This window comes from Bos grunniens, chromosome 24, assembly GCF_055505025.1.
Source record: "Bos grunniens cultivar Pamir isolate PY7600 chromosome 24, Bosgru_T2T1.0, whole genome shotgun sequence".
In the NCBI taxonomy this organism is placed as follows: domain Eukaryota; kingdom Metazoa; phylum Chordata; class Mammalia; order Artiodactyla; family Bovidae; genus Bos; species Bos grunniens.
The window spans coordinates 47,537,627-47,564,394 of NC_141188.1; the positions used below are offsets into that span (position 1 = coordinate 47,537,627).

Below are 26,768 nucleotides of genomic sequence, written 5' to 3' on the forward strand. Positions count from 1 at the left end.
CAGGCTCCATTCCAGACTTGTTAAATCAGAATCTCTGGATCTGACCCAGGCATCAGCATTTTCTCCCCAGCTTTTTGGAAACATAATTGACATATGACATTGTATAAATTTAAGGTATATAAGGTATTGATTTAATAAATGTCAGTTCAGTTCAGTCTCTCAGTCTTGTCCGACTCTTTGTGACCCCATGGACTGCAGTACGCCAGGCTTCCTTGTCCATCATCAACTCCCCAAGCTTGCTCAGACTTAGGTCCATTGAGTCAGTGATGCCATCCAACCATCTCATTCTCTGTTGTCCCCTTCTCCTAAATGTATATATTGTGAAATTTATTAGCATAGGGTTAGCTAACACACCTCTTATTTGTATACTTACGATTTATGTATTAGGAAGTTGTCTTCTTTCAAATATATGATGTAGTATTGTTAACTATAGTCACTATGGTGTATTAAATCCCTAGAGCTTAGTCTTATACAACTGGGAGTCCGTCCCCTTTGATCACCTTAACTCATTCTTGCTGCACTCTGTACTCTCCACCAAACTACTCTTGTGCTTTTATAGTTTGGTTTTCTTAAGATTGCACATGCAAGTGTGATCATGCAATATTTGTCTTTCTCTGACTTATTTCACTTAGCATAAAGGTACCAGCATTTTTAAACTCCCTGGTGATGACATTGGGCAGCCAGACTGAGAACTACTCAGTCAGTTAAGCAGTGATATGTGAAGTCTCCCATAGCTAAAAATCATTGTAGTCTGCTTCAGTTAAGTTCTGAACAGTACAGTCTCGTTTTTTAAAATGTTCTTAATTATAAAAACCACAGCACAGTCTTTATAAATTAGCAAACATGAGCAATTATAAATTTTTATCCATTTAAGTGATTTTATTAAAAGCATGCATTGTTTAAATGTGATCTCCTCAATACTACAGTGTCCAGATAATGTTACCTTAAATTTAGAAGCTTTGAAATGTTACTGGTGGATATTCTTTGACAATCTCTAATGTTAAAGCACCGAGGTATTGTTTTCAGCCTGTTCTTCCTAATTTATTTCCTTAGGTGAGTGCCCTTAAAAACTTCGTGTATGCAAAAGCATAAACTTTGCTTTTGATATGTCTTTCTCAAAGTAGGATATATTTTAGTGTTAAAAGGACATAAGTGTGTTTAAGATGAGAATATGGTCCCTGGTTGGTTTTCTTTTTTTAGATGTATTTTTCAGAGCAATTGTAGGTTCACAGCAGAATAAAACGGAAGGTAAGGAGATTTCCCATTTATTCCCCTTCTCACCTGCGTGCAGCCTCCTCCACTAGCAGCACCTGCACAAAACGGGACGTTTGTGCCTAGACTGACACGTCATCACTCAGGGCCCGTGGTTTATATGTTAGGGTTCATACTCGGTATTGTACATCCTGTTTGTTTTGACATGTGTAATTGCGTCGTCTTTTTAGACTTTAAAATGTCTTTGCTTTTAGTGCGTTTTGCTGGTAGTCATCTTTATAAGGCTGCATCTTATCTTGCTGTCCTTAGCACAAGTGTTCTCATACCATTTTGTTGAATTCAGCTTTTAAATACTGAAAAATAAGCAGCACCAGAATCTGAAACATCAAAGTAGTTGTATAAATTCCTGTCCTGTACACTACAGTTTACCCAGCACTTATAATGGATATAAACTGTTTAAAGAAAGTTTAATATACTTCAAACTCCTTTTAGTTTCTCCATAAGCTGAATGTGTTATACTTTGGGGAAAGGTATGTCCTTCTTGAAGACGTTTACTTATAAATAAGGTGGTTTTTTTTTTTAATGTGGAGAGAGGGCATGGAATGGAGTAATCAGGGGTGGAGGAATAAAATGAAGTTAGAGGGAAAAGTTGGTAACAATAAACTTGATGAAGTTTTTATTTGCTAGGTAGAATTGGGCTCAAAGTTTGTCCTGTAGCCTTTTAGGCATTGAGTAGAGGTGAGGTGGCATGATATAAGCAGTTTTCTTAATATAAGAGAAACACTGCATTTCTTGATACTGAGACCTGGGAAACTTTTCTTTTGCCTATTCATAAAAAGCCACTATGAGATAAAGTAAACTATATTTTCAGAAATATTCTGGGATAAATATAATAGAGCATTTCATGGGGGCAGTTCTTTATAAAGACTTCTTGATATAGGTAGATGGTATAAGGCCAAGCTTGATTGATTCCATCATTCATTCATTCAGCAAAGTTTGGACACCTGCTATGCAGCATTGGGAATGCAACAGTGAATGAAACATGTCTGCCCTCGTGGAACATCATCTTTTTTGAGGAGACAGATAATAAATGAATTCATCATATGCTCTCAAGTAGGAATATACATTATGAATAATAATAAAGCAAGATATAAGAGTTCAGATAAAAATGAACTAGAGATGGGGTAGAATAGCTATATTAGGTAGCATAGGCAAGAGTGATCTGAGGAGGTAACATTTTTAATAGTTACCCGAAGAAAAGAGTTCAGTATAATTAGTTTTACTAGAAACCCAAAGTATTTGGGACCCAAACCAAAACTAATCTGGCCTAGTTCAAGGATAAAACACTGTATATAGAAGAGCATATCCTAAAACAGAAATCCTCTGAAACCACTGTTCTACTTGATATTAATAGGTGTACACTGTTCACACATTTGAAAAGTGCTGGATCATGTGGAAACAGATTTGTCTACTGCAGGACAACTCAGAGCCATTAATGTGCTCTCTAAAAGAGCAGAATATGATTTGTATATCCAAAACTTAACCACAAAACTTTTTTTTTTTGAGATATATGTTTTAGTACCTTGCATAAACCAGGGTTTATAAAAAATATTACACAGCAGTATACATGGATTTTGTATATCCTTTATGTGGTTTTTCCATAAGGAAAACAATTTTTTTTAACTTAAGAGTAGTTGATGAAAATCAATTAACAGAATTATTTATACTGACTTATTATGGTCAGCTGTTAAAACACCTTTTAGAATTTTAAAGTCATGGTGTGAAAATATTCAGGGATACAGTGATATTCAGTCAGGGTTGTACACTGGAATCACCCAGGGGGCTTAAAACAAACCTATGCCTGGGAGCTGCCTACGTTTTGGTGTTTGTTATACCATTCCAGGTCTTTATGTTTAGCAAGTTTGAAAGCTACTGATACTTTCAAACTTGAGTAGTTAGTTGTATAGTACAAAATATAAAATCCTAGGCAGATTCAGTGAAGCTATGAAAAAAGGGTAGTGTCATGTTATTTTTCTCAGAATTACTTGTGTTTGGTTAATTAAGTGCTCCTTGTCATTGCTGAATCTATTTGCCTGTTCTTGGTAATGCTTAAGTCATTTTCCTGAATAAGCATGTCTTCATAAAAATACAATTTTCTGATTTAATGACGTTTTATCAAATGGCCTCACTGCCTTTAAAACTGACTTCAGTCATACTGGCGGATCTGAAGGAGCGCCCAGCGAAGTTTTAGGATTACTTGGCAGGGGTGCTGTGTGTGTTAGAAACATTATAGGCAGTGTCCTAGAAGAGGTCATGAGCTGTTATTCCAAGATGCAGAGGCAGACAGAGAAGTTCCGAATGTGGATGGAAAAACTAACTCACCTTGACTGGTGAAGAGGACAAGCAGCTACTGGAGCCCAGGGAACTTAAAATGCAGCTAGTTGGCCAAGGCATTTCCCCATCACCCATCAGGTGCTTACTCGCATTGCCTGATTCCCAAGACCTGCTGCAACAGCCCTTTGTGGCTTGTTGGAATGTTGACAGCACATTCGAATTCTCAGACGTTACACTTTTCTGATTAACTTTGTTGAAAATGGGAATATTATAGAACAACCTTTGAATCTATCACAAAATTAATTGTGTTAACTATCTGCTTTTTGAATTGTGTAAGAAAGAATATGCTTTTGCCCATTTTAAGTTTCTTTTGGTAATGTTTTAAAAATTAAATAGTAAACAAGTTGCTTTTTAAAAAATTAGTTATTCAAAACAAAATTTCATGAATTCTAGTTAGAGTTTTGTTACATGTGCTTGGAACATAGAACCGTATTTATATGATGATAGGAGTGATCCTCCTGAGAAGGCAATGGCACCCCACTCCAGTACTCTTGCCTGGAAAATCCCATGGATGCACGAGCCTGGAAGGCTGCAGTCCATGGGGTTGCTGAGGGTTGGACACGACTGAGCGACTTCACTTTCACTTTTCACTTTCATGCATTGGAGAAGGAAATGGCAACCACAGGGACATCCTGGTGGGCTGCCGTCTATGGGGTCGCACAAAGTCGGACACGACTGAAGTGATTCAGCAGCAGCAGGAGTGATCCTCATCTTTATGCTTTTTTCATGCCAAAAGCATAAATATCAGTAAGATATAAAATAGGGAATCTTAGTGAATCCAGATAGGTAAGTGGTTAATTCCCTTAGAGTCTCTTAGCATTAATCTCTACAACAGTGTTGACTTGCTTGTGATTCCTGTAAGAGGAATGATGTAATTAATCTCATTCTGGAGGTCATGAGTGAATATTGCATGAGCATTTTTATGTCATTCTTTCATAGGTCATTTAATGAACTGATTTTGTTGCTAGTCTTTAATGACTTGTATGAAGTAGCCTTTGTGTGCAGGAAGAATGAATTACTTTTTGAGCAAATTAATGCTCTGTACCTGCTATGTGAGATACTGTAAGGAATACAGATTAGACAGGAGTTTGAGTTTATGTGTGAGAAAAGCAGTATTTTTCCAATGTTACATAGATGGGTTTTTATTTTAAGCTTTAACTCTCTAAGCAGTTACCTGGCAGAATCCGGTGAAATTGGTACTCTGATATAAAGGGTAACCCTCTAGAGGATAGAGATGAAATGGTCACTCTATTAAGGGTATGTATTGAATGGGTTTTTTAATTAATAGTGACTAAATGTATTGGCTAATGTACTACCAATTTAATTTTGTTTTCAGTCCCTGGACTGAAAATAAATGGTATGTTAAAGAGTCCATGGCGTGTGTCAAAGGGGAGAAAATAGCACAGCATCGTTAGCTTTGCAACATGATAGATTTTCAGTGTGTGGCCCAGGGCTGAGAAATAGTGTGAGAAAAAGCTAATTTAGGAAGAAAATTTTCAGTAGGTGTATATAACTTTGCTAACATTACCTTGTGCTTTTTTAAAAAAATTGTACTTCTACTGGATTTACTTACAATAAAAATATGGTAGTTTTTCCCCTTCAAATTTATAAGTTAACTTCTCAATATGAGTAAGGTTATTTTAATATTTAATATAGTTGCAACTGAAAAAGATCTGATTGTCTGTTTTGCAGGAGGAAGGATAGGTGATATATCTGGAGTTTCATATATAGTTGGACATTAGAACGACAGGAGTTTGAACTGCACAGGTCTTATATGCAGATTTTTTGCACTAAATATGAACTGTGGTTCTGCACAATCTGTGCTTGATAGTATTCATGGATGTGGGACCACAGACTGTTAAAAGTTTTGTGTGGATTTTCTTCAACTGTGCAGTGGGTGGGAGCCCAACTTTAGGGTCAGCTGTATAAACAATAAAGACCTTTGTTTTATTTTAGTAATTTACCAGTAACTACTCAGAAAAATTGTCTTCACTTTTTCTATTTAGTTCTATATTCAGATATCTATACCTTGTAAATTAACTGTAATAGATTGAATCAATTTATTTTGCTTTTTTGAAGTGAAAAATGACTTAAAATTTTTTTTTCTTTTTAGAGCTTAATACATGAGAATTGGGAATTAACTTTGGGAGAGTTATAACTGATGGGTTTTTCTCTGACATGATAGCACAACACTTGTAAACTACTTCAGCTAATATTTTTTTAACTTTCCTGTTTTATACCAATAAGAAGAGCATATTGGTTTTGGGTGAGAAGTTTTTTGCTAATCTATAATATTTATTTTAAATTAAGATGTTGTCAGGGAAGTTTGTTCTGTATTCGGCTTTTCCCTGGGATCACAGATTTTACTAGACATGGATTTTTAGATATAAGAAAATGTTAATTTCAGCATGTTAACATGACTGCTTTTCTATGCATGCATAACTACTTCAAGAACTTAACAGATTTCTTCTTTGATTCATGATTTAATGTTTCATATATTAAGCATGTAGTGAAATGCTTTTTATTTTTAAAATAGAAAACATGAATGAATCCTTTAAGAATAACATAAAAAGTAACGTAGACATTATTCTTAGTATTGACTGGACATGTTCTGTTTCTTGTTGTTATTAGATAATGGACTAGGAAATCTACAGATTTTATTTGCCTAAAAGAGAAAAATGTCAGTTGAGTGGAATTATCAAGGTAAAGTTTTAATAATTGATATTCAAGGTAAAAATATTGTAAATATTTGAGAAGGTATCGAGCATAATAAATTTGAGGAAGCTTTTTCTACATAAATTTGTATAAAGATATGGAAAGAGAGGTTTTGGTAGAAAGAAGAGGAACACCGGAATGTACTGATTTAATTCATAGAATATATGCTAAAATATTAAAATTTATTCCAAAACAAAATTTTATATTTTGTGGTTTGAAAAGTTTAACCTTAAGAATAATTTTGTACCAGAAGCATACATACAGTTTTTTCCCCTGATTTTCAGTTTGTCGTGGTGTCTTGAAAATGTGTTGCTGTCTTAAGGAGTATTGTTTTGAAACAGTAGTTGTTTTTTTTTTTTTTAATGAATCGTGCTTTAAAGTAATTATGCTTTTTCCAGATTGCACGATTTAAAAATTCTTCTTTCAGAAAAATTTGTTTTTGTATTGTGGACAAAGAAGTATTAAGTATTTGAAGTAGTTATAATAGTTTTTTAAAAACGACTGCTGTTTTGGATTATTGAATTCTCCTTCACTGAGGCAGTCTGTATTCCTAAGATCATAGTCTAAATACATACTAAGAAGTGGAAATTATTTTTGGATTATGTGGTGGCATTTTTATATCGGTATTATTTTAGAAGTGCCTAGTGGTCATCCCTTGTGCTGTGCTGTGCTTAGTCGCTCAGTCGTGTCTGACTCCTTGCAACCCCATGGACCCACAAGGCTTCTCTGTCCATGGGGATTCTCCAAGCAAGAATACTGCAGTGGGTTGCCATGCCCTCCTCCAGGGGATCTTCTCAACCTAGGGATCGAACCCAGGTCTCCTGCATTGCAGGCACATTCTTTGCTGTCTGGGCCACCAAGGAAGCCCATGAATACTGGAATGGGTAGTAGCCTATCCTTTCTCCAGGGGGAAATTCCTGACCCAGGAATCGAACTGGAGTCTCCTGGATTGTAGGTGGATTCGTTACCAGCTGAGCTACCAGGGAACCCTGGTCTTCCCTTAACTTACCTTAAATTGGCTTAATTTTCCTAGAATTTTAAGTACAGGGAATATATCCTGTTTGGGCTTTTTTGTGGTGTATAAAGGGCTAATGCTGGACAGAAACGTCTTTTAGTTGATCTAGATCATGTCTAGCATTGATCTAGACATGGTTGAAATGCTTTTTATTTAAGAATATAATCCCACTCTGCTCAGTGTTATGTGGCAGCCTGGATGGGTGGGTGGGTTTGGGGGAGAATGGATACTTGTAGATATATAGCTGAGTCCCTTTTCTGTCCACCTGTAACTGTCACAACATTGTTAAATGGCTACCCAGTTAATCACCTGTATCCTAATACCAAATAAAAGGTTAATAAAAGAAAAGAGTATAATCCCAGGAGAATGTGCTCCCAAATATGGCTGCCACCAGTATCTACAGGCCCCAGGGCAAGCCAGGCAGTGGCCCCTCTGCTGCTCTGTGAAGCTTGGGAAGATCAGGGAGATGACCTTTGGAGAGTCACTGAGGACTGGCAGATTGCAGTGCTTTATAGGGAATTACTGCAAGAAAAGAAAGAGAAGACAAACACAGATGGTTTATTTAAAGTATCTTTGCTCATTTTAATCAGTCCAGTTTTCAAGAAAAGGATCAATTCCGAAAGAAATAGAGGAAAGATTAAAATGAAGACTATAATCCCATATTTGGATTATGTCATCTCGCTAACAGTCTACATATGCTATTTAGTTGCTGGTATTTAAGCGGGGGGCGCTATAGTGAATATGTTTTCCAATAATCTATCTACAGACTGTTTTCTGCCTAGAGTCTCCTAGTTCAGTGTTGTAGGACATTAGATCCTAATCATTTTTAAGAAAATTTAACCAGCAGATTTAAGATTAGAGTTATCAGGTTATTTGAGCCTCTCATTGCATAATACCTCTCAGTTATATTAATGTGTAATTTGTGTGCATTATTAAAACTTGAGTGTAATAAGAGCTCAAATAAAAATTTAATTTAGAACACAACACAATAAAATTAAAATCTTAAAACTTAATATTTTGCATGAAGTTTTTTTTTTTTTTTACTTAAAGGATCTGTCATTTTGGGGGCTCCAAGAGAAAAGCCTGTTCTTTGTTACTAAGTCAAAGGAATAAGCCTAGTCTCAAGAGTGTGTGTGTGCATGTGCTCATGAAGGTGTGTGGACCTTCAGAATTATCAAATAATCCTGTATTCTTATTAATGCTATAGTTAGCAGGTTGTGCTGGAAACATAACTATGCAATAGTCTACAGGGATTTTAATGGATTCAAGTCACTAATATATCCATTCATTGCTTCCTAAATGTGTATAAAAAAAAATTGCCACATACGAGTTAGAGTGATTAAGTTAGGTGGAAAAATTTATTTCTTAGATTATCAGGTAAAGATTTTGACTGCTTGTTTGTTTCATTAGCAGACTGAGTAAAAGAATATACACGAATTAGTTTATTTTGCTTCATTGCTTTTGTCATTCCTTAGTTATGTGTATTTAACAGCAGATACTGTGATCTGAAGGTTGAGATATAGCACAATTTAATGAAATATATTGCTTAAGGTTTATATGCAGGTCAGATAACATGGGCAGGTTATTTTACAGAACTTGACTTCATTTTTTATTTTTTTTTCTTCTTCAGAACTTGACTTTAAAAAATAGTTACCTGTTATATTTTGTTTAGCTTGTATTGATTTCCTCTCTTCTGTTTGAATTATTTAAATAGTATAGTAAGGGGCACAATGGAAAAGATTTTGTGGGGTTTCACATGTGAGAAAACACAGTATCAAAACAATTTGAGCAGATTTATTAAACTGAAATTTAATTAATTTTTTATTAAATTTGCTTTAATAAAAATTGTTCTCAAAGAATAATTCTCAGAATCTTCTCTAAAAATGGCGTATATGCCCTCAATCATTGTACAGATAAGAAACTTGTCGTTTTTAATCTGTCTGGAACAGTTATATGAGTACATTAATAGTTATCAATGTGAATAACTTCCGAGTTCTATACTTTTCATTTCTTTCTTGATTCTGTTTTTAATTTCTCTGAAGTTTAGGAAAAGTTAGTGGGGATTGAAACCAAAGTAGTGAATAGATCTTTTCATATTATCTTAAAATACTCCAACGTACAACAGAAGACATGTTAAGAAATGAAGGAATAATAATCCATGAGGAGATGTATTCTTTGATAATAAAGTCTTAAAACTTTAAAATTTGGGAAGAATGTTATCAAATTGCTGTGATTTTTATTTTTACTGCATTTTCTTTATATCTTTTACCTAATTCTGCATTTGAAGTGTATCAGTTGACCTAGATAAATAAAAATGTTTAAAAAGAAATGTTTCTTGTTACTCTATTTAGGATCCTTTTACATTAGTTATGGTGATTCCCTACCAGTTAATTCACATTAGGTGTTCCTTAGTACAGAAACCTGCTTTTCCATAATGCATGAATGGCATTAGTTTATAGGTAGTATCACTAATAATAGATTTCACATGGTGTTTTTCAGATAATTTTCTGTCTTTTTGCAGTTGGTATATTGAAAAAGGAAATAACAAAATATCAGTGCTAACATAAAAGGTGGAGATTCTTCTCCTTTATATGTTCTTCTGAGTTATCCTGTTAAAAATTGAAGACTGTTTAGAAAATAGCAAAATGTAGCCTACCTTGAGGAATAACCAAAAAGCTGAGTGGATGTGTCTTAGCAGGGTACATAGATACGAGGATGTGGCGAAAGTCATGTCAACTTTTCGTGTTCTTCCTTCTTGTATGTAGTAGTGTAGATGTTTTAGTTTTGTTCTCCATTGATGTGAATCCTCAAAACAGAAATTGTGGATTTGTCCTTGAAATACAAAGATAAATTGAAAGATGGTGACCTCTGCAAGTGTCCTGTTTTCTGTATTTAATCTTGAATATTTTCCTTCGATACTTTCAAAGTTAACTATTCATCAGTGTTATAGGTAACTTCTCTGGGCAAAATGACCTGTCATTTGTCAGTATGATGTAAGAACAGATGTAATCCTTAAAACTCTATTTCTCCCTTGTAAACGGAACATCTAAATTTTTAATAATTGAGTTGGATATAATGGGAAAAACACAAAATAGGCATCAATTCATTTTATTTAAAAATGATTTTTTAACTTCTGACATAGAATTTCAGTGCATATTGCTGCATTTTATTTTCATTTAGCACTATCTTATTTTTCTTTTTACTAAAATAGCTTTATAATACTATAAAGGAAAAATACCCAGTTTTTGGTATTTAAAGTTGTTATTTTAGAAATGGCACTTTTTGTCTTTTCTGGTTGATATAGTTATCTTTTCCAAGAGATGCTTTGAAATTACAGGTTTTATAAATGGTTCTTTGTGTATGTGTGTACATATATTACATATATATGTAGATTAATAGTAATAAAATACAGCGTATGTATTTTCTTAAGTATTTTATTTTTTCTTATTCCAAATAATCATTTTCCATCTTGGTAAATATTTAGATGTATTACTAAAAAGCTAGTTTTTACTAGGTAGGTTCTGCCAATTGCAGATTTCCCTTTCAACTATTGAGGTTTGCTTCTTTCTTTCAATCCCTAAGGCTCACACCTCATTTTCCCTACACTTCTTTTCCTAACTTGAATACCGTACACATGCTCCTCCTTCCTAAAGTGCTTGGGTAGGTAATTTCTGAGAACTCTTCTTTTTAGGTGTAACTTTTTTTGAATCTCACTATTGGAGTGACTTTCTCTAGATGTTGTAGATAATGGTACTGATCTTAGGACCTTTAATGACTAGGGAGACAGAACTTCTGTGGGGTCCTTTGACAGCAGCAGGAAAGTTTTTTTCTTTCCTCTTCTATGAGGGGTTTTGGGAAATTGGCTGTAGTAAAACATAGAGAAGGAATTTATTCTGGTCTTTATCGTATATTACTGTAGTCATTGAAATGGGAATTGAATGAGTAAACGCTGTTTGTCTGTTGCTCCACCTTTCCTTGGGCCGAAGATTTAGCAATAGAGAAGGAGGAGTGACATTTCCAGATGTCTGTGGGATACAAGAGGAATTTCTGATTCCCAGATCTGATTAGATTTCATACTGGGAGTCTGACAACACTTGTGTTAGTGGAAGGGCTTTGTAGGTAAGAATGATGCCAAATAGGGATGATCCAAAGTGACCTCTATCTGGCTTTAAAACACTTTCATATGAATACATCTAAGCTAACATTTCACTTCAAACAAAAATAAAAATACAAAAGCCACATATGTGATGACCTTATTAATCCCAGCAAAGCATTTACTTAACAAGATGGGTTAATCCATGACCAGTAGAAGGCACCAACTCAGGCAGTGATGTTTTCTCAAAGCTTCTTGCATGCAGGCTGTGTACAGCAGAGTTTACACAAACATAAGCAAACAAAGAAGTAGGGTTAAGTGCTAATTTATAATGGAAAGGTGGGCAGGTGGACCAGTCTTTGAACTGTTGTGTTCTGTGTTATATTTTAACCTTCATCGTAACCCTGTGAACAAGCTGAGTCATACGTTAAGAAGAAGTAGGCAGGATTTTAACCTATGTATTTGCTGCCCCAAACCTATGCACTTCATATACGGCTCCCAGTCTTACCCTGTATATTTCCCATTCCCTCACCGCTGAGAACAACCATAAACTATGCTGGTTTTACCTCCCTAGGACTCAAAATTTCTCATCTGTAAAATGGGACTGGTAACTTATATATTACATAGTTTTAAAATTCTGTGCTTTTGGTTATCAGCTTTGGAAAGAGGGATTTGGAAAGATAGATGTAATAGAGGATGGATGTTAGGCTTTGTTTTGCTTTGTTTTTTGTTTTCATGATTCAAGTTGTTTCCATGAGATTTAGAAGAGAACATATTTGACCAGAAAGAAGACTAATTCATAAAATTAAACACTGTTGATAATAATACAGAAGATTTAAAGTCACATAGGGGTAAACTTCACTGTAGTAGGAATGTGTGATGAATAGATCTGTATGTTTTGTTTCATTTTTCTTTTTTTGGCCGAACTGTTTGGCAAGCTGGATCTTAGTTCCCTGACCAGGACTGAACCTGCTCCCCCTGCAGTGGAAGCACAGAGTCTTAACCACTGGACCGTTTGGAAAGTCCCACACCTGTATTTTGGTATTTCAAAAGTTAGAACCTATTTATAAACTTGGAGCTCAGAGAGAGGATGCAGACCTGTCTAGCACAAGATAGACCAAGGTGATGTTCTTAAATGAAGCAGTGGATTGCTGAACATTTTATTTTTCTTGTGATCAGCAAAAATTTCAAGACACTTAAATTGGACACAGCACTTGGATTAACCACAGACAAAATAGTTATTAAATAATTGAGTTAGATTTACCTTTATAGAGAGATGCTTTTAATGACTATAGAAAAACAAAGTTCATCATTATACATTGATGATGTGTGGTTGACAGATACCAAATGGGAGAATGTGAAGTTTGATAACCTTTTATGTTGTAAACATGGAATGCTTAGTGACTGCATTTTAAATTGGAAATGTTTCCATGTGTAATTTTACTTGAAGTTGCTATTTTGATGTTTTTAAAAGTCAAAATTATCTTAGTAGCAGCACAGTTGTTTTAGCATCCTAGAGGAACAATCAAGTCAGAGGAAGAAAAATAGCTTCATGCTTATTCCCTCCTGTAATAAATTGATAGAATCAAATTGGAAGCATAGATAGCTGCTTCTGTTATTAATGTTCCTGGTTTTTCTAGCTCCTCTTAGTGGTTTGATTTTATTTTTTCCTTCAAGAGATACTTATTTTAAAAGGATCTTACCTCTTAATTTTGCTGTGTAGCAGAAATCATGTTTTAAAAGAATACCATAAATTGTCCCCATCAGTTAGCTAATATTCATACTTAGTGATTCAAAATCCAAGCCTTGATGCTTAGTTCTTTAAACATATCTTACTTAATTTTGGTTTGCTGATAGTGTGAGATGACCTTGGGACACAAGATGCTTAATTGTGATTTCTTGTTGGAAGGCAAAATTGGAAAAACAACCTTTCCTTAACTTTATTAAAGTTTATATAGTACTGACTTGTCATTGTTTGAATATATTAGATATGAAAAACGACAGTGATAATTTATTTTAATTTTAAGTATAATTAAAATGTGAAAATATTGCTGTCTTTGTTTATGATGAATACTAAATTTGAGCTAAGCTATAAGGTGTGCTGTTTGGAAATATGGAAGATACAAGAATGAAGCCAGATAACAAGTTTATGCTTGTATATCCTACTGATGAAGACTTTCAGACAAGTTATTTCCATGGGTAGGTGATGTTACTCTGCATGTACATCTGCACTTATACTTTTTGCATGAGTTTACATGTAGGAGTGGGTACAATTTTGACTTGACTGTTGACCTGTTGCCTCAATTTGGTGGTTGTGGGTTGTGGGGTGGGGGAACGTGAGGGCAAGAGGTTGTGAATGGTATTTATGATACAAATTTTTAAATAAGTCTCTTATTTTTTTCCAAACACAAAACACTTAATAAAGCCCTTTAAAAAATAGAATATTTGGTCAAATAGTCAATATTGTACTTGACCTTCATATCTTCTGCAACCAAATATTTGGACATCCCACATTATCTTGATTCCATAATAATCATTTTGAACTCTGACGAGAACTCCATAAATGATACAGCTTTCTTTTCTTTTTTGAAAAGAAAAACCATAAACATGAACTAATATTTTACTATTTGGTCTAAAATCTATTACTAGCTGATACTAAGGCCACACTGTTGAATTTTATGAACTTGATGTACCCTTTTGGGGAAATTGGAAATTATTTTTAAGTAGTCAGCTGAAATTGTCATGATCGTCAGAATTTCATATTGTGACATGTCTGTTCCTTATACGGTGGCACCTAATAACTCATTTACTTTTATGTTTGGTCATTTTTTTATTTTAAAGTGTTGCCGCATAAGCCTGTGGTTTGGGAACTTAGTCTTAAGAGATAAGTGCCCCAAGTGTGTTTCATGTTTTGTTTAGTGACAGTTTACACAATGGATGTTTGTATTAAAACAGCAGTCCTTCATTGTGTTCTATTTTAATGATTTATTGGCATATGTATTCCTTCATAGTCAGGAGTTTCATAAAATAGGTGTGTTTAACGTTAATCTATTAGATATTAGAAATTTTTTTTCTGGAATTAAGTGATTTGCTTGCACTTAGTAATAACTGTTGGAGGAGAAAAAGCATTTTATTCAAAAATAGCAGTTAGTAGTAAGGGATATGCTTCATAGTTGGTTGAAAATGATTTTTGCTTTTTACCTTTATATTAGAAAAGGTAGCACTAGCATTTTAAACCATGTATCTATTTTACAAGCATGAATATTGAATTATTTAGCATGAATCACTGCAGTGTAATTACTTCAGAGCTCAGCTGCCCTTTTCAGCAGCTTAGGGTGATTTGGAGGTAGAAGGGCTCTCTTTATTTTTCCAAAAGTTTTAATATCTTCCTGTCAAATAACCCATAAGGTTGTGTATCACTTCCTTGGAGTGTCAGCTGGTTGTTTTTCTCAGGGAAAAGACAATAGAAATATCCCTCACAAGACATCCAAATCCTGAAGATGGATTTTATGAGTATTATCTTTTTGCTGGGGGCTTCCCAGGTGGCTCAGTGGTAAAGAATCCGCCTGCTGTACAGGAGATTCAGGTTAGATCCCTGGGTCTGGAAGACCTCCTGGAGTAGGAAATGGCAACCCACCCCAGTATTCTTGCCTGTAAAATCCCATGGGCAGAGGAACCTGACAAAGAGTCAGACCCGACTTGAGCACGCACTCATCTTTTTATAGAATGTTGTAAAATACATAACATCCCTAATACTATAAAAGGGCTTTACTGGAAATAGATGTTGGGCAAGTAGAGCTCTTGAAGTAGGAAAATATATATTTGACTTTCTTCTTCGATTCTACTAGGGACTTTTAGTATTAGCTACTAAGAGGAAGAAACTAGATTGATCCTCTTAAAAATATATAAATTCAGTTTTAATAGTTTGCATCAGTGTTTCCTTTAAAAAATCAGCTTTACCTTCTCTATAGTCGTCCCTTCTCTTAATCTTTTGCCCTTTAGCAGAATGACAGGAATTGAATGTAACTTTTGTTCAGTATAGTCTTGTCTTTGTTCTTCATAATAACACCCTTTCCCTCCTTCTCAAATGTGTCCCTCATCTTTGTAAGCTGGAGTATTTCTTTCACTTTCATTTCATGTACAAAATAATTAGATTGTATAAAGTGCAGCTTTTCTGACTAGGTAGAATAATAAGATAAAGGCAACAGGCATTTAGGGGGCTTTTAGTTATAGAAGTATTTTTCACCCCATGAGTTAGATACAAGTATACATTTTTTTTCCTCCCTAGATGGACCTCCAGTTGTAGCTCATTATGATATGTCTGACACCGGCTCTGAGCCAGAAGTGGTAAATGTGGACAATTTATTGGCGGCTGCAGTAGTTCAAGAGCACAGTAATTCTGTAGGAGGCCAGGACACAGGAGCTACCTGGAGGACCAGCGGGCTTCTAGAGGAGCTGAATGCGGAGGCAGGTTGGTCTCCCTATCCCTACCCCTCCTTCTCTGATGGTATAATATGCATGTGTCCTGGCAGCTCTTTTCCTTGCTTAGGAAAGCAGGCCAACTAGAAACATCTAACATTAGATGATTGCGGCTATCCAGGATGTCCTTTATAACTGAAAAGATTTGGGGTAGCATGTCATTTGTATTTACTAATCAGAAGAAAGCAAAAATGAGTATCTAAGACAATAATTGTAGGCATAGGTAAATTTCAGTAGACATCTTGAGTTAAAAATGCCTAACATATGTAAAAATCAGCCAGATGACCTGATACTGTCTCCCCACCCCACCCCCAAACCCCCCCAGCCCTCCCCACCCAACCACCACCAGTGGATTCCCTCACTTAACTCTGAACAGGGAGTGACCTTGCAGTCCGCCCTGTGGACTGTCCACTGAAGTACCGCACTGTTGTTCTGCCTCTTGTGCAGTGTCCCTGTTAATTTCTCTACACTAGTTCTCATTTTGTCTTTTCCAACTCTGCAGTTGCTGTCTCTCAGGAAAATCTTTCTCCCTGTCTTGCATTGTTTATCTTGGTTCTGTGATGATTCTTAAGAGTGATGTTTTATTCTCTAAGAAACCTATTGCTGTTACCTTTGAAAACCTTGCACAATGCCTCCAAGTCTCCTTCAGTATGTTCCCCAAACCTCTTTCTTCCAACATTCTTTCTAATTTAAACCTTTTTCTAAAAGTACTAGTGTTTTTAGAAAATTTTAAGAAAAGAGGTAGAGGGGATTGAGAGACAGACTTCTTACATACTGTGTATTTTCGTTATTGTTATAGAGGTATTTTAGTTTTCTAGTTAACTTATAAATTCCATTGATTTAATAACTACCTAGAATATTATTTTTATGGGAAATGAGTTGTGTGTTACAAAAATAGCAGTGGGCTATGATTTAGAACTTTATTTATATTGAAGTTCTTAGGAAGTAAAAGACAATTCTACAGATCATTGTCATTAATTCATTTCATAATCCTCAATTAGAACTAAATAAAAAAGTTTCTCTTTATTTGTTGAGCTTCCGATTAATTTATTGTGACTAATTTTGGAACAGGACCTCGATTTAGTTTTAACTCTGTTGTGACTGCTAACTGCCTACCTTGGACAAGGTGATTCTCCTCTGGATTTCAGTTTTTATTTGTATAAACACTTGCTTTGCCCAACAAGTGTCTTTTAAGTGTTTATTAATATGTATTGTGTATATATTATAACATTAAATGCAGTCTGGTTGGTAAATGTAGACCACTTTATTGTGAATTGTTAGGAAAAATATGAACAGTTACTGTTTGTTTTTTTTTGCTTTTCATAGAGAGTTTTAATATTAGGTTGAACTCTTTTGAATTGTTAATATTTGAGTTTCTGATCTACAACCAATTTAGCAGTTTAATATGAATTAACCTAACAGTGCAGCATTTGGGCGTCTTACCATATCACTAAAGTCACCAGCATTGGTGGGGGTGGGGAAGCTTCACATTTTCAGGTTCAGGTAATTGTTAGCTTGATCCTTTAAAACCACCTTAGCCTTTGGTGCTTAGCTCTAAATTCTAAGAAAGAAAACATGACAGAAGTATTTGATGAGGGAAACACACATGACTTCCTTCCTCTATTCTTCTCTCTCCACTCCAGCACTGCCTTGAAATTGATATTTAATATTTGGTATTCCTGTGTATTCCTTCGTAGTTTTACTGCATTTGCTTTGTATCTGTAAACAAGCATGTTTTAATACTAAGTAGTATTACATAGAAGGTAATCATTTGCCACTTGCTTTTGTTTTAGTTCAACATGTTGTGAAGTTTGTTCTTGTTAAGTACTGCTGTAGTCCATTCACTTTTCACTGCTGTTTAGTATTCCAGCACATGCATATATGACAGTAGACGTACCCATTCTCTTCTTGAACATTTATGATGCTATTTGAAATGATGCTACCATTAACATTTCCTGTACGTGTCTTTTGGTACATGTGTGATAATTTCGCTAGGATGTAATATATCAAGAAAGCACATGTATGTATTGGGCCATAAATCGTGTAGATTTTTGTGTATCATAGGACATGGACATCACTGTTCAACAGATCCCCATGGTATTTTCTTATGAAGCCATTTACTGATCGTTCAAAGTCTTTTTTTTTTTTTTTTAATCTGACATGCAGGTATGTGAGTAATGTATTTGTGTGTGTACTCAGTCATATCCAACTCTGCAACCTCGTGGAGTGTAGCCTGCCCGGCTCCTCTGTCCATGGAATTTTCTAGGCAAGAACACTGCAGTGGGTTGTCATTGTTGTCTCCAGGGGATCTTCCCAACTCAGGGATTAAACCCAAGTCCCTTGCGTCTCCTGCATTGTCAGGTGGATTCTTTACCATTTATTAATACCCTCTAGTCTTGATGTAATTGTCATAGTGGGAACCTGTTTTGTGAATTTGAATATACTTAATGTATCATAACAAAATGTTCATAGAATTTATGCTTCATTGCCAGTTTATAGTTTTGAGATTTGGACTATTAGTATCAATTAGATCATCTTTCTTGTGTTTGGAGTTTAAGATAAATGTAGTGGTTAATCATAGTCTTCCTTCTCTCCCTCCCAATAAAATAAAAGCCAGTCACTGAGTTAGACTGTTGAGTGTCTCTGTACACTGTACACTGCATTGGTTGCTCAGTCATGTCTGACTCTTTGTGACCCCGTGGACTGTTAGCCTGCCAGGTTCCTCTGTCCATGGGGCTCTTCAGGCAAGAATACTGGAGTGGATTGCCATTTTCTTTTCCAGGGTATCTACCCCACCCTGTGATTGAACTGTGTCTCCCACATTGCAGGCAGATTCTTTACCATCTGAGCCAGCCGCTTAGGATGGATACTCAGTGTCTAATTAATAGCAACATTTCAGACCAGGTCTACAGCCCTCCATTTAGAATCACATAAGTAATCATTAAGTGGCTTGTAGCATGTCTCTTTTTCTAAGCAACTAGATGTTCTAGTGGAGAAGCTAATGGCAACCCACTCCGGTGTTCTTACCTGGCAAATCCCATGGATGGAGGAGCCTGGTAGGCTGCAGTCCATGGGGTCTCTGGGAGTCAGACACGACTGAGCGACTTCACTTTCACTTTTCACTTTCATGCATCAGAGAAGGAAATGGCAACCCACTCCAGTGTTCTTGCCTGGAGAATCCCAGGGATGGGGGAGCCTGGTGGGCTGCTGTCTCTGGGGTCGCACAGAGTCGGACACGACTGAAGCGACTTAGCAGCAGCAGCAGCAGATGTTCTAGTATGCAAAATAGTTTTTACTGTTTAGTTTTAGTTTCAACCAAGGCAAAAGAGTTGAAATTAGGAAAGCCACTGATCAAGAAAAGACCTAAAATTTCCTTTTCAGCTCTTGCCATAGGTTTACTTTTTCTCATTGATGCTAGAATTAAATAGTGTAGTGGGTGGCAGCCTCCTGTGAGCAAACAGCTGGATTTTGAACAAGCAGCCTCTTATGGACTGTGTGACCTCACGTAAGTTATGCAAAGCCTCAGTTTTCCTTGTCAAAACTGAGATAAAACTAGTATCTACCCTCAAAGGTTATTAACGTGAAAATTCTTAAAGACATTGGAGTACCAGACCCCCTTACCTGCCTCCTGAGAAACCTGTGTGCAGGTCAAGAAGCAACAGTTAGAACTAGACATGGAACAACCGACTGTTCTCAAGTTGGGAAAGGAGTACGCCAAGGCTGTATTATTGTCACCCTGAGAATTTAACCTCTATGCAGAGTACATCATGCGAAATGCTGGGCTGGATGAAGCATAAGCTGGAATCAAGATTTCTGGGAGAAATACTAATAACCTCATATATGCAGATGATACCACCCAAACAGCAGAAAGCAAAGAGGAACTAAAGAGCCTTTTGATGAGGGTGAAAGAGAAGAGTAAAAAAGCTGGCTTAAAACTCAACATTTAAAAAACTAAGATCATGGCATCTGATCCCATCACATTATGGCAAATAGATGGGGAAAAAGTGGAAACAGTGACAGACTTTATTTTCTTGGGCTCCAGAATCACTGTGGATGGTGACTGCAGCCATGAAATTAAGACATTTGTTCCTTGGAAGAAAAGCTATGATAGACCTAGACAGCATATTAAAAAGCAGAAACATCACTTTGCTAACAAAGGTCTGTGTAGTCAGAGCTATAGTTTTTCTAGTAGTCATGTACAGATGTGAGAGTTGGACCATAAAGAAAGCTGAGTGCTGAAGAATTGATGCTTTTAAACTGTGGTGCTGGAGTCCCTTGGATTGCAAGGAGATCAAAGCAGTCAATTGTAAAGGAGGTAACTCTCAATGTTCATTGGAAAGAGTTGAAGGCTCATTCACTGTAAATGTAGATGAGGCCAAGAGAGGCTGAAGTCTGAAGTACTCTTGGTATAATCATTACACTAAACTAATTTAGAGGTCCCCCTGCCTCGGAAATTAAAAATTCTAAACAAATCTCATTTTTTCCATCAGCCTTCTTTTTAAGAAGGTGGCTTATGAACATTCTCTCCATCCTTGAAATTGGGCTGGTAATCTTGATTTGTCCATAGTACAAGCTTAGTTGTAGTGAAGAGAAAAAAAATCTTGGGTTTCCTGTTCTTAGAGTAGGGCTTTTAATAATCAGACCAGAATGACCATGTTTCTGTTGTTAGCACTTTAAAATCATTGTATCGAGTCTTGTGAAGGAGATTTTGTTTAGCTGCTACATGTGGACTAAGAAACCTAAGATTTTAGGTTTCTAATCTCCTTTTCTACCACTTTTTAAAGTTGTTTTTAATACTTTTGTTGAAAAAGCTCAACACAAGGTAATGATTTGCTTCTTTTAAAACTCTATGAGTACTTAAGATAGTAACCTTTTTTATACTTAACATTCCACTGTCACCACTATGTAATAATTTTATATACTGCAAATAGGCTTACGACTAGTTCTCATTAGATAGCTGATTTAAAAAGAAAATATTTGCCCTGATAATTTAGTTACTGCCTTTCGTGGTCTACTTTCTGACTTATTTATGTGTTGAAAAGGTCTGTAGTAGGAGGACAGAAATTTAGAATTAGTTTTCTCATGAAATGAAAGAAGTTATCTTTTCAAAAAGCTACACAAACAAAGAACTACACAGAGACAGCCAGCTGCCACAATAACTAAATATACATCTTCTGCTTTATTTTCAGTCAAATACATGGTAATTGTGATATTTACGCTTTTTGTGCAGAGCTTATTCTAGAATAGGAAGAGATTACTACGACCGACAGTATTTGAAGAACCTCGTGCATCTTTGACTCACTTGTGTGTGATTTAGGCCCTGCTCTGCTGTTGGATTCCTTTGAGGTCTAGGGGCATTGGTTGGGGCCATGTAGGTGTGACCCGAAGGCCAGAGAGTGTTCACCTCTGCGCAAGAGCTTCCAGAGGAATGTTCGACTTTCTGAAGAGGGTAACGTTGAGAGAAAAGGACTGATTGTTCTGGCTCTGAAATAGAGGAGTGGATGCATTCCTGACTTACTGGAGAATGCCATGGGGTCTCTTGTAGAGCATGGCGCCCCACAGACTTGGTGTGTGGCACATTTTATTTAAAGGCTCTGAGAGGAAATGTGGCAGAATACTCACATCATTAGTTCAGAGTTGTTAACGCTCACCAGGAAATTTGTTTGTATCCTCCCACCAACCCCACCGCACCCTCTGGCCCTGTTTTGTCTTAAACTGACTTTTGGACCAAGCAATAAAGAACATGGGTGCATTGAGGTGTCAGAATCATAGGCCTGCAGGGGAGGCAGCATTTTCAAGAAAGTCATGTTTCCACAAGGAGGCAAAGAGAAAGTTCAGTGCCTTTTTCCATAGAGCTGGCATTCCATAGGGCAGTGGAAAACTTGTAGGAAGGTGAGTGGTAGGTGGCTAGAGCAAAGGAGAATAACAGTTGAGTAGGGGACAAGACCGGAGAAGGCAATGGCAACCCACTCCAGTACTCTTGCCTGGAAAATCCCATGGACGGAGGAGCCTGGTGGGCTACAGTCCATGGGGTCGTTAGCAGTCGGACACGACTGAGCGACTTCACTTCCACTTTTCATTTTCATGCATTGGAGAAGGAAATGGCAACCCACTCCAGTACTCTTGCCTGGAGAATCCCAGGGATGGAGGAGCCTGGTAGGCTGCCGCCTATGGGGTCGCACAGAGTCAGACAAGACCGAAGTGACTTAGCAGCAGCAGCAGCAGGGGACAAGACTGGAGGATGGCATAGTGACCCACTCCAGTTTTCTTGGCTGGAGAACACATGGACAGAGGAGCCTGACGGGCTGCAGTCCATAGGGTCGCAGAGTCGGACACAACTGAAGCCACTCACCACACATGCACACAGGGGACAAGACAGTCAGATGGGCGGCCCCAGACGGTTGAATTTTGTGAGTGGGCAGGAGGGTAGAAGTACATTTTACTTCTCATAACCATTGGTTTCCCTCTTACCTCCTCCTAATGCTTTCTCCTTTTGCTTAGCTATACTTACACTGCTCCTTCCTGCTACGCTATTCCTCTACCTTATCAGACCCATCACACAGTCCTTTTTCAGCTCCCCCTAGTTGCATCTTTCTTTCTCTGTCTAGTTTGTTCAGCCCAACTCTCCTTTGCTGATATCCTCAGCTCCTTATATAGTTGACTTTCTTGTACTCAGCTGGCCAAGTCTGATCCCTGGATGCATACTTTAGAGCCTTTATCCATGCTGGAGAAAGTCAGATAGTTGAAAAGTTGAGGGTCGTATTAACTTCCTGATTTGCAGCCTCACCTTGGCTCTCCTTTCCTTAGGCATCATTCTTTCTTCACAGTGGCTGGCTCACTTTTCTGAACCTACTCTAAACTGACTTTGCTCTCCTACTCACACCTGTGCTCTGCAGATGGCCCTCTGCATTCTTTACAGATGAAGATCACCTCAGCTTTCTGCCATCAAAACTGTTTGCTCTCTGCCTTTTTTCTAGATATGGCCGGTAAAAATAACTATATACACGTACACATCCCCCTCCTGCAAACCCGTGTTCCTCTTGGTGCCATCTATTGCCGTTTCCTCCACAGCCAGATGTCTTCAAATGTGTCTGCTCCTTCTCCCCTTCTGTTCTTCTCCAGCTGGCTTTGCTGCAATAGCTTCAGTCCCATCATTCCTCTGAGGTTCCCCTGGCCAGGGTTGTGTATGGTCATCTTATCACCTGTTCTATTGGGCTATACTTAGTCCCTCCTCTTATTGTGTCTCTCTGTTGGGCATTGTAGGCACTTCTGAGAAATGTTCTCTTTATGGTGCCCTGGCTTCGTATCTTCAGGTTTTCTGTCTCTTGGTTGACCTTGGTGAGCACCTCTTCCTGTGCCCATCCCTTAATTATTGGTTTTTGTCAGGGTTCTGTTTTAGGCCCCCTTCATTCCTCTGGATGAACTTTATCTTCTCCGCTATTGGGAGGACTTACCTATTATTTCCTCTCTAGACTGATGACCTGAGCTTTAGAACAGTAGTAACTTCAACTGCCTGTTTTCAGCATCTCAGAAGCATATCATCATCATGCTCTAAGCAGCCACCCTCAACATGTCCGTTGGTGCACTGAATGCCACCAGTTACCTACATCAGAAACCTTGGCGTCAGTTTTTCCTTTGCCTAATTTCCAAGATTACTCACTGTTTGTTCTTACAGAAATACAGACTGTTCCTCCTTTTGTTTCTTTCCTGGTTCTGCTGCTGCTGCTGCTAAGTCACTTCAGTCATGTCCGACTCTGTGCGACCCCATAGACGGCAGCCCACCAGGCTCCCCCGTCCCTGGGGTTCTCCAGGCAAGAACACTGGAGTGGGTTGCCATTTCCTTCTCCAATGCATGAAAGTGAAAGGTGAAAGTGAAGTTGCTCAGTCGTGTCCGACTCTTAGCGACCCCATGGACTGCAGCCTACCAGGCTCCTCCATCCATGGGATTTTCCAGGCAAGAGTACTGGAGTGGGGTGCCTTTGCCTTCTCCGTTTCCTGGTTCAGCCATAGCCATTTCTCACCCTGGAAACTGTAGCAGTCTAACTGGTTTCCTTGCCTCTAATATTTCTTGTCCCGCTACTGGTTCTGTTTCCATACTTGAAAAAATTTTAAATTCAAAATCCGATCATGTCACTCCTCTGCTGAAATCCTTCATTGGTTTCCTACTTTTCAAGGTCAAGTCAAGACTCCTTACCCATGATCTGACCTCTGCTGACTTTACCAGCTCATTTCTCATTACTTTTTTTTTTTAACTACCATTACCCCAGATCTCACCCTAAAAGGTGATTTTCTGCCCTGAAGGGCTACACAGTGTTCCTTGTGCTGCTTTCCTTCACCTGGGCCTGCTCTTCCCTGCGGGCTCAGTGTCCTTGATTGTTCTCCAGTCTAGGAATGGTCCTTTTCTCTGTGCATGCAGGGCATTCTTTGCCTCCCTCTCCGACTAGTTTTCAAACCATAATACCAGCGGACTGGTTTTTGTATATCCTTGATTATCCTCAATTATATCCTTGACTATATTGTAAGCTTGCTGAGGGTGTAAACTCTGCCTCCCTCATTCGTTCCCTGGAGCAGTCCTAGCACTGAGCGCAGTGCATTTGTTGTTGTTCATTCGCTTAGTCGTGTCCAGCTCTTTTGTGACCGTGTGGACGGTAGCCCACCAGGCTTCTCTGTTCATGGGATTTTCCAAGCAATAATACTGGTGTGGGTTGGCATTTCCATCTCCAGGGATCTTCCTGACCCAGGGATTGAACCCATGTCTTCTGCTTGGCTAGCAGATTCTTAACCACTGAGCCACCTGGGAAGCCCAAACACAGTGCATGCTGCTGCTAAGTCACTTCAGTCGTGTCCAACTCTGTGCGACCCCATAGACGGCAGCCCACTAGGCTCCCCCGTCCCTGGGATTCTCCAGGCACGAACACTGGAGTGCGTTGCCATTTCCTTCTCCAATGCATGAAAGTGAAAAGTGAAAGTGAAGTCGCTCAGTTGTGTCCGACTCTTCGCGACCCCATGGACTGCAGCCCACCAGGCTCCTCCGTCCATGGGATTTTCCAGGCAAGAGTACTGGAGTGGGGTGCCATATCATGTCATAAATAAATGTTTACTTTAGAAATAAATAGATGAAGTATACTGTTAGAGCTGCGCACAGCAAGTCTACTTGAAATATTGACTGTGGAAAAGCTGAAGTTTTAGAGAAAAGGGAGACTGTCAATTTGTATTTCTCCCGAGCAGTGCAGTTGGAACTATGTGCATGACAGCAGTCTGACTACAGCATTGAAGTAGAAATGAGACAAAAGACTTTGCCACAAACAAAGTAGTGGGGTCAGAGCAAGAATATCGGTTTACCAAATCCAGGCTTAACCAAATTCCACTTAAGCAACCACCCTAGATTTAACAAAACTGGGTTTGTCTGGTGGATGTCACCTCTGTACGCTTGTAGACTTCAACATCACTGCTGATACCACACACAATCCTATCTGTTCTTTAATATAGATAGGATTAACAAGCCTGTGTGCTGTGTGTTCAGACACTCAGTTGTGTCCAACTCTTTGCAAACCCCATGGATTGTAGCCTGTCAGGCTCCTCTGTCCATGGAATTCTCCCAGCAAGAACACTAGAGTGGGGTGCAATTTCCTTTTCCAGGGGATCTTTCTGATCCAAGGATCAAACCTCTGTCTCTTCCATCTCCTGCACTTGCAGGGCGGGTTCCTTACCACTAGCACCACCTGGGAAGCCCACTGACAAGCCTGTGCAGACTGTAATACAATTTCAGTCACTGGTTGTATCTAGAAGACTTGAATCTTCTGTTTTCTCATTTATGCATCAGTTTCAATTGAAGAAAAAAAGGTAAAAATAATATTAAAGAATTGTAAAAAAGACCCACAATCACATTCAAATTCCTTTACTTTTCATAGCTTTTAACCAGCACATACATATTTTTAGTGTTATATGTAACTCTCTGGGTGTTATACATATATTTTCCCCAAGTTTCTACATAGCAATCTGGTGAGTATCATTTGACATCATGACTCTGCTTATTTAAAGTGTATTCTATAAGGCTAAATTCTCAGAGGTGGGATTATAGGGTCAGAGGATATAAATTATAAGTCTTTTTTGCTTGTGGGACTATCCAAAATTTTCAAAAAGGATTACACTACAAGTTTGCAGGAGTGTGAAACTACAAGGTTTGTCTTGACCTTGAAGCATAGATATGAGTAAGGTGAGAAGGGAAGAGAGAGTTGTATATATAAAATCTTATTTATATTGGTTTAGTTGACCTAAAGATCCTCTTGATGAGGGTGAAAGAGGAGAGTGAAAAAACTAGCCAAAAACTCAACATGAAAAAAAAAGAAAAAAAGGCTAAGATCATGGCATCCAGTCCCATCACTTCATGGCAAATAGAAAGGGAAAAAGTGGACCTAGTGACAAATTTTATTTTCTTGGGCTCCAGAGTCACTGTTCAGTGACTGCAGCTGTGAAGTTTAAAGCTACTTGCTCCTTGGAAGGAAACTATGACGAACCTAGACAGCATGTTAAAAAGCAGAGACATTACTTTGCCAACAAAGGTCTGTCTAGTCAAAGCTGTGGTTTTTCCAGTAGTCGTGTATGGATGTGAGAGTTGGACCACAAGGAAGGCTGAGCACCGGAGAATTGATGCTTTCGAAATACGGTGCTGGAGAAGACTTGAGAGTCCCTTGAACTGCAAGGCGTTGAGTCAGTCCTAAAGGAAATCAACTCTGAATATTCATTGGAAGGACTGATGCTGATGCTCCAGTTCTTTGGCCATCTGATGCACAGAGGCAACTCACTGGAAAAGACCCTGATGGTGGGAAAGATTGAAAGCAAAAGCAGAAGGGGGCAGCA

The 26,768-nt window shown here is 37.8% G+C and overlaps 1 protein-coding gene across 9 annotated transcripts in view; it reads left to right on the forward strand.

The window, feature by feature from the left end:
• ARK2N (arkadia (RNF111) N-terminal like PKA signaling regulator 2N) overlaps positions 1-26,768 on the forward strand; it is an 89,106-nt gene that overhangs the window by 46,236 nt on the left and 16,102 nt on the right. For 4 of the 9 annotated variants that reach the window (XM_086373363.1, XM_086373364.1, XM_086373362.1 and 1 more), the window contains one exon: positions 15,718-15,900. The exons of the other annotated variants lie outside the window; for them this stretch is intronic. In XM_086373363.1, coding sequence (XP_086229489.1) covers positions 15,718-15,900 — 183 coding nt within the window. The remainder of the gene's footprint in view (positions 1-15,717; positions 15,901-26,768) is intronic. 9 annotated transcript variants of the gene reach the window in all.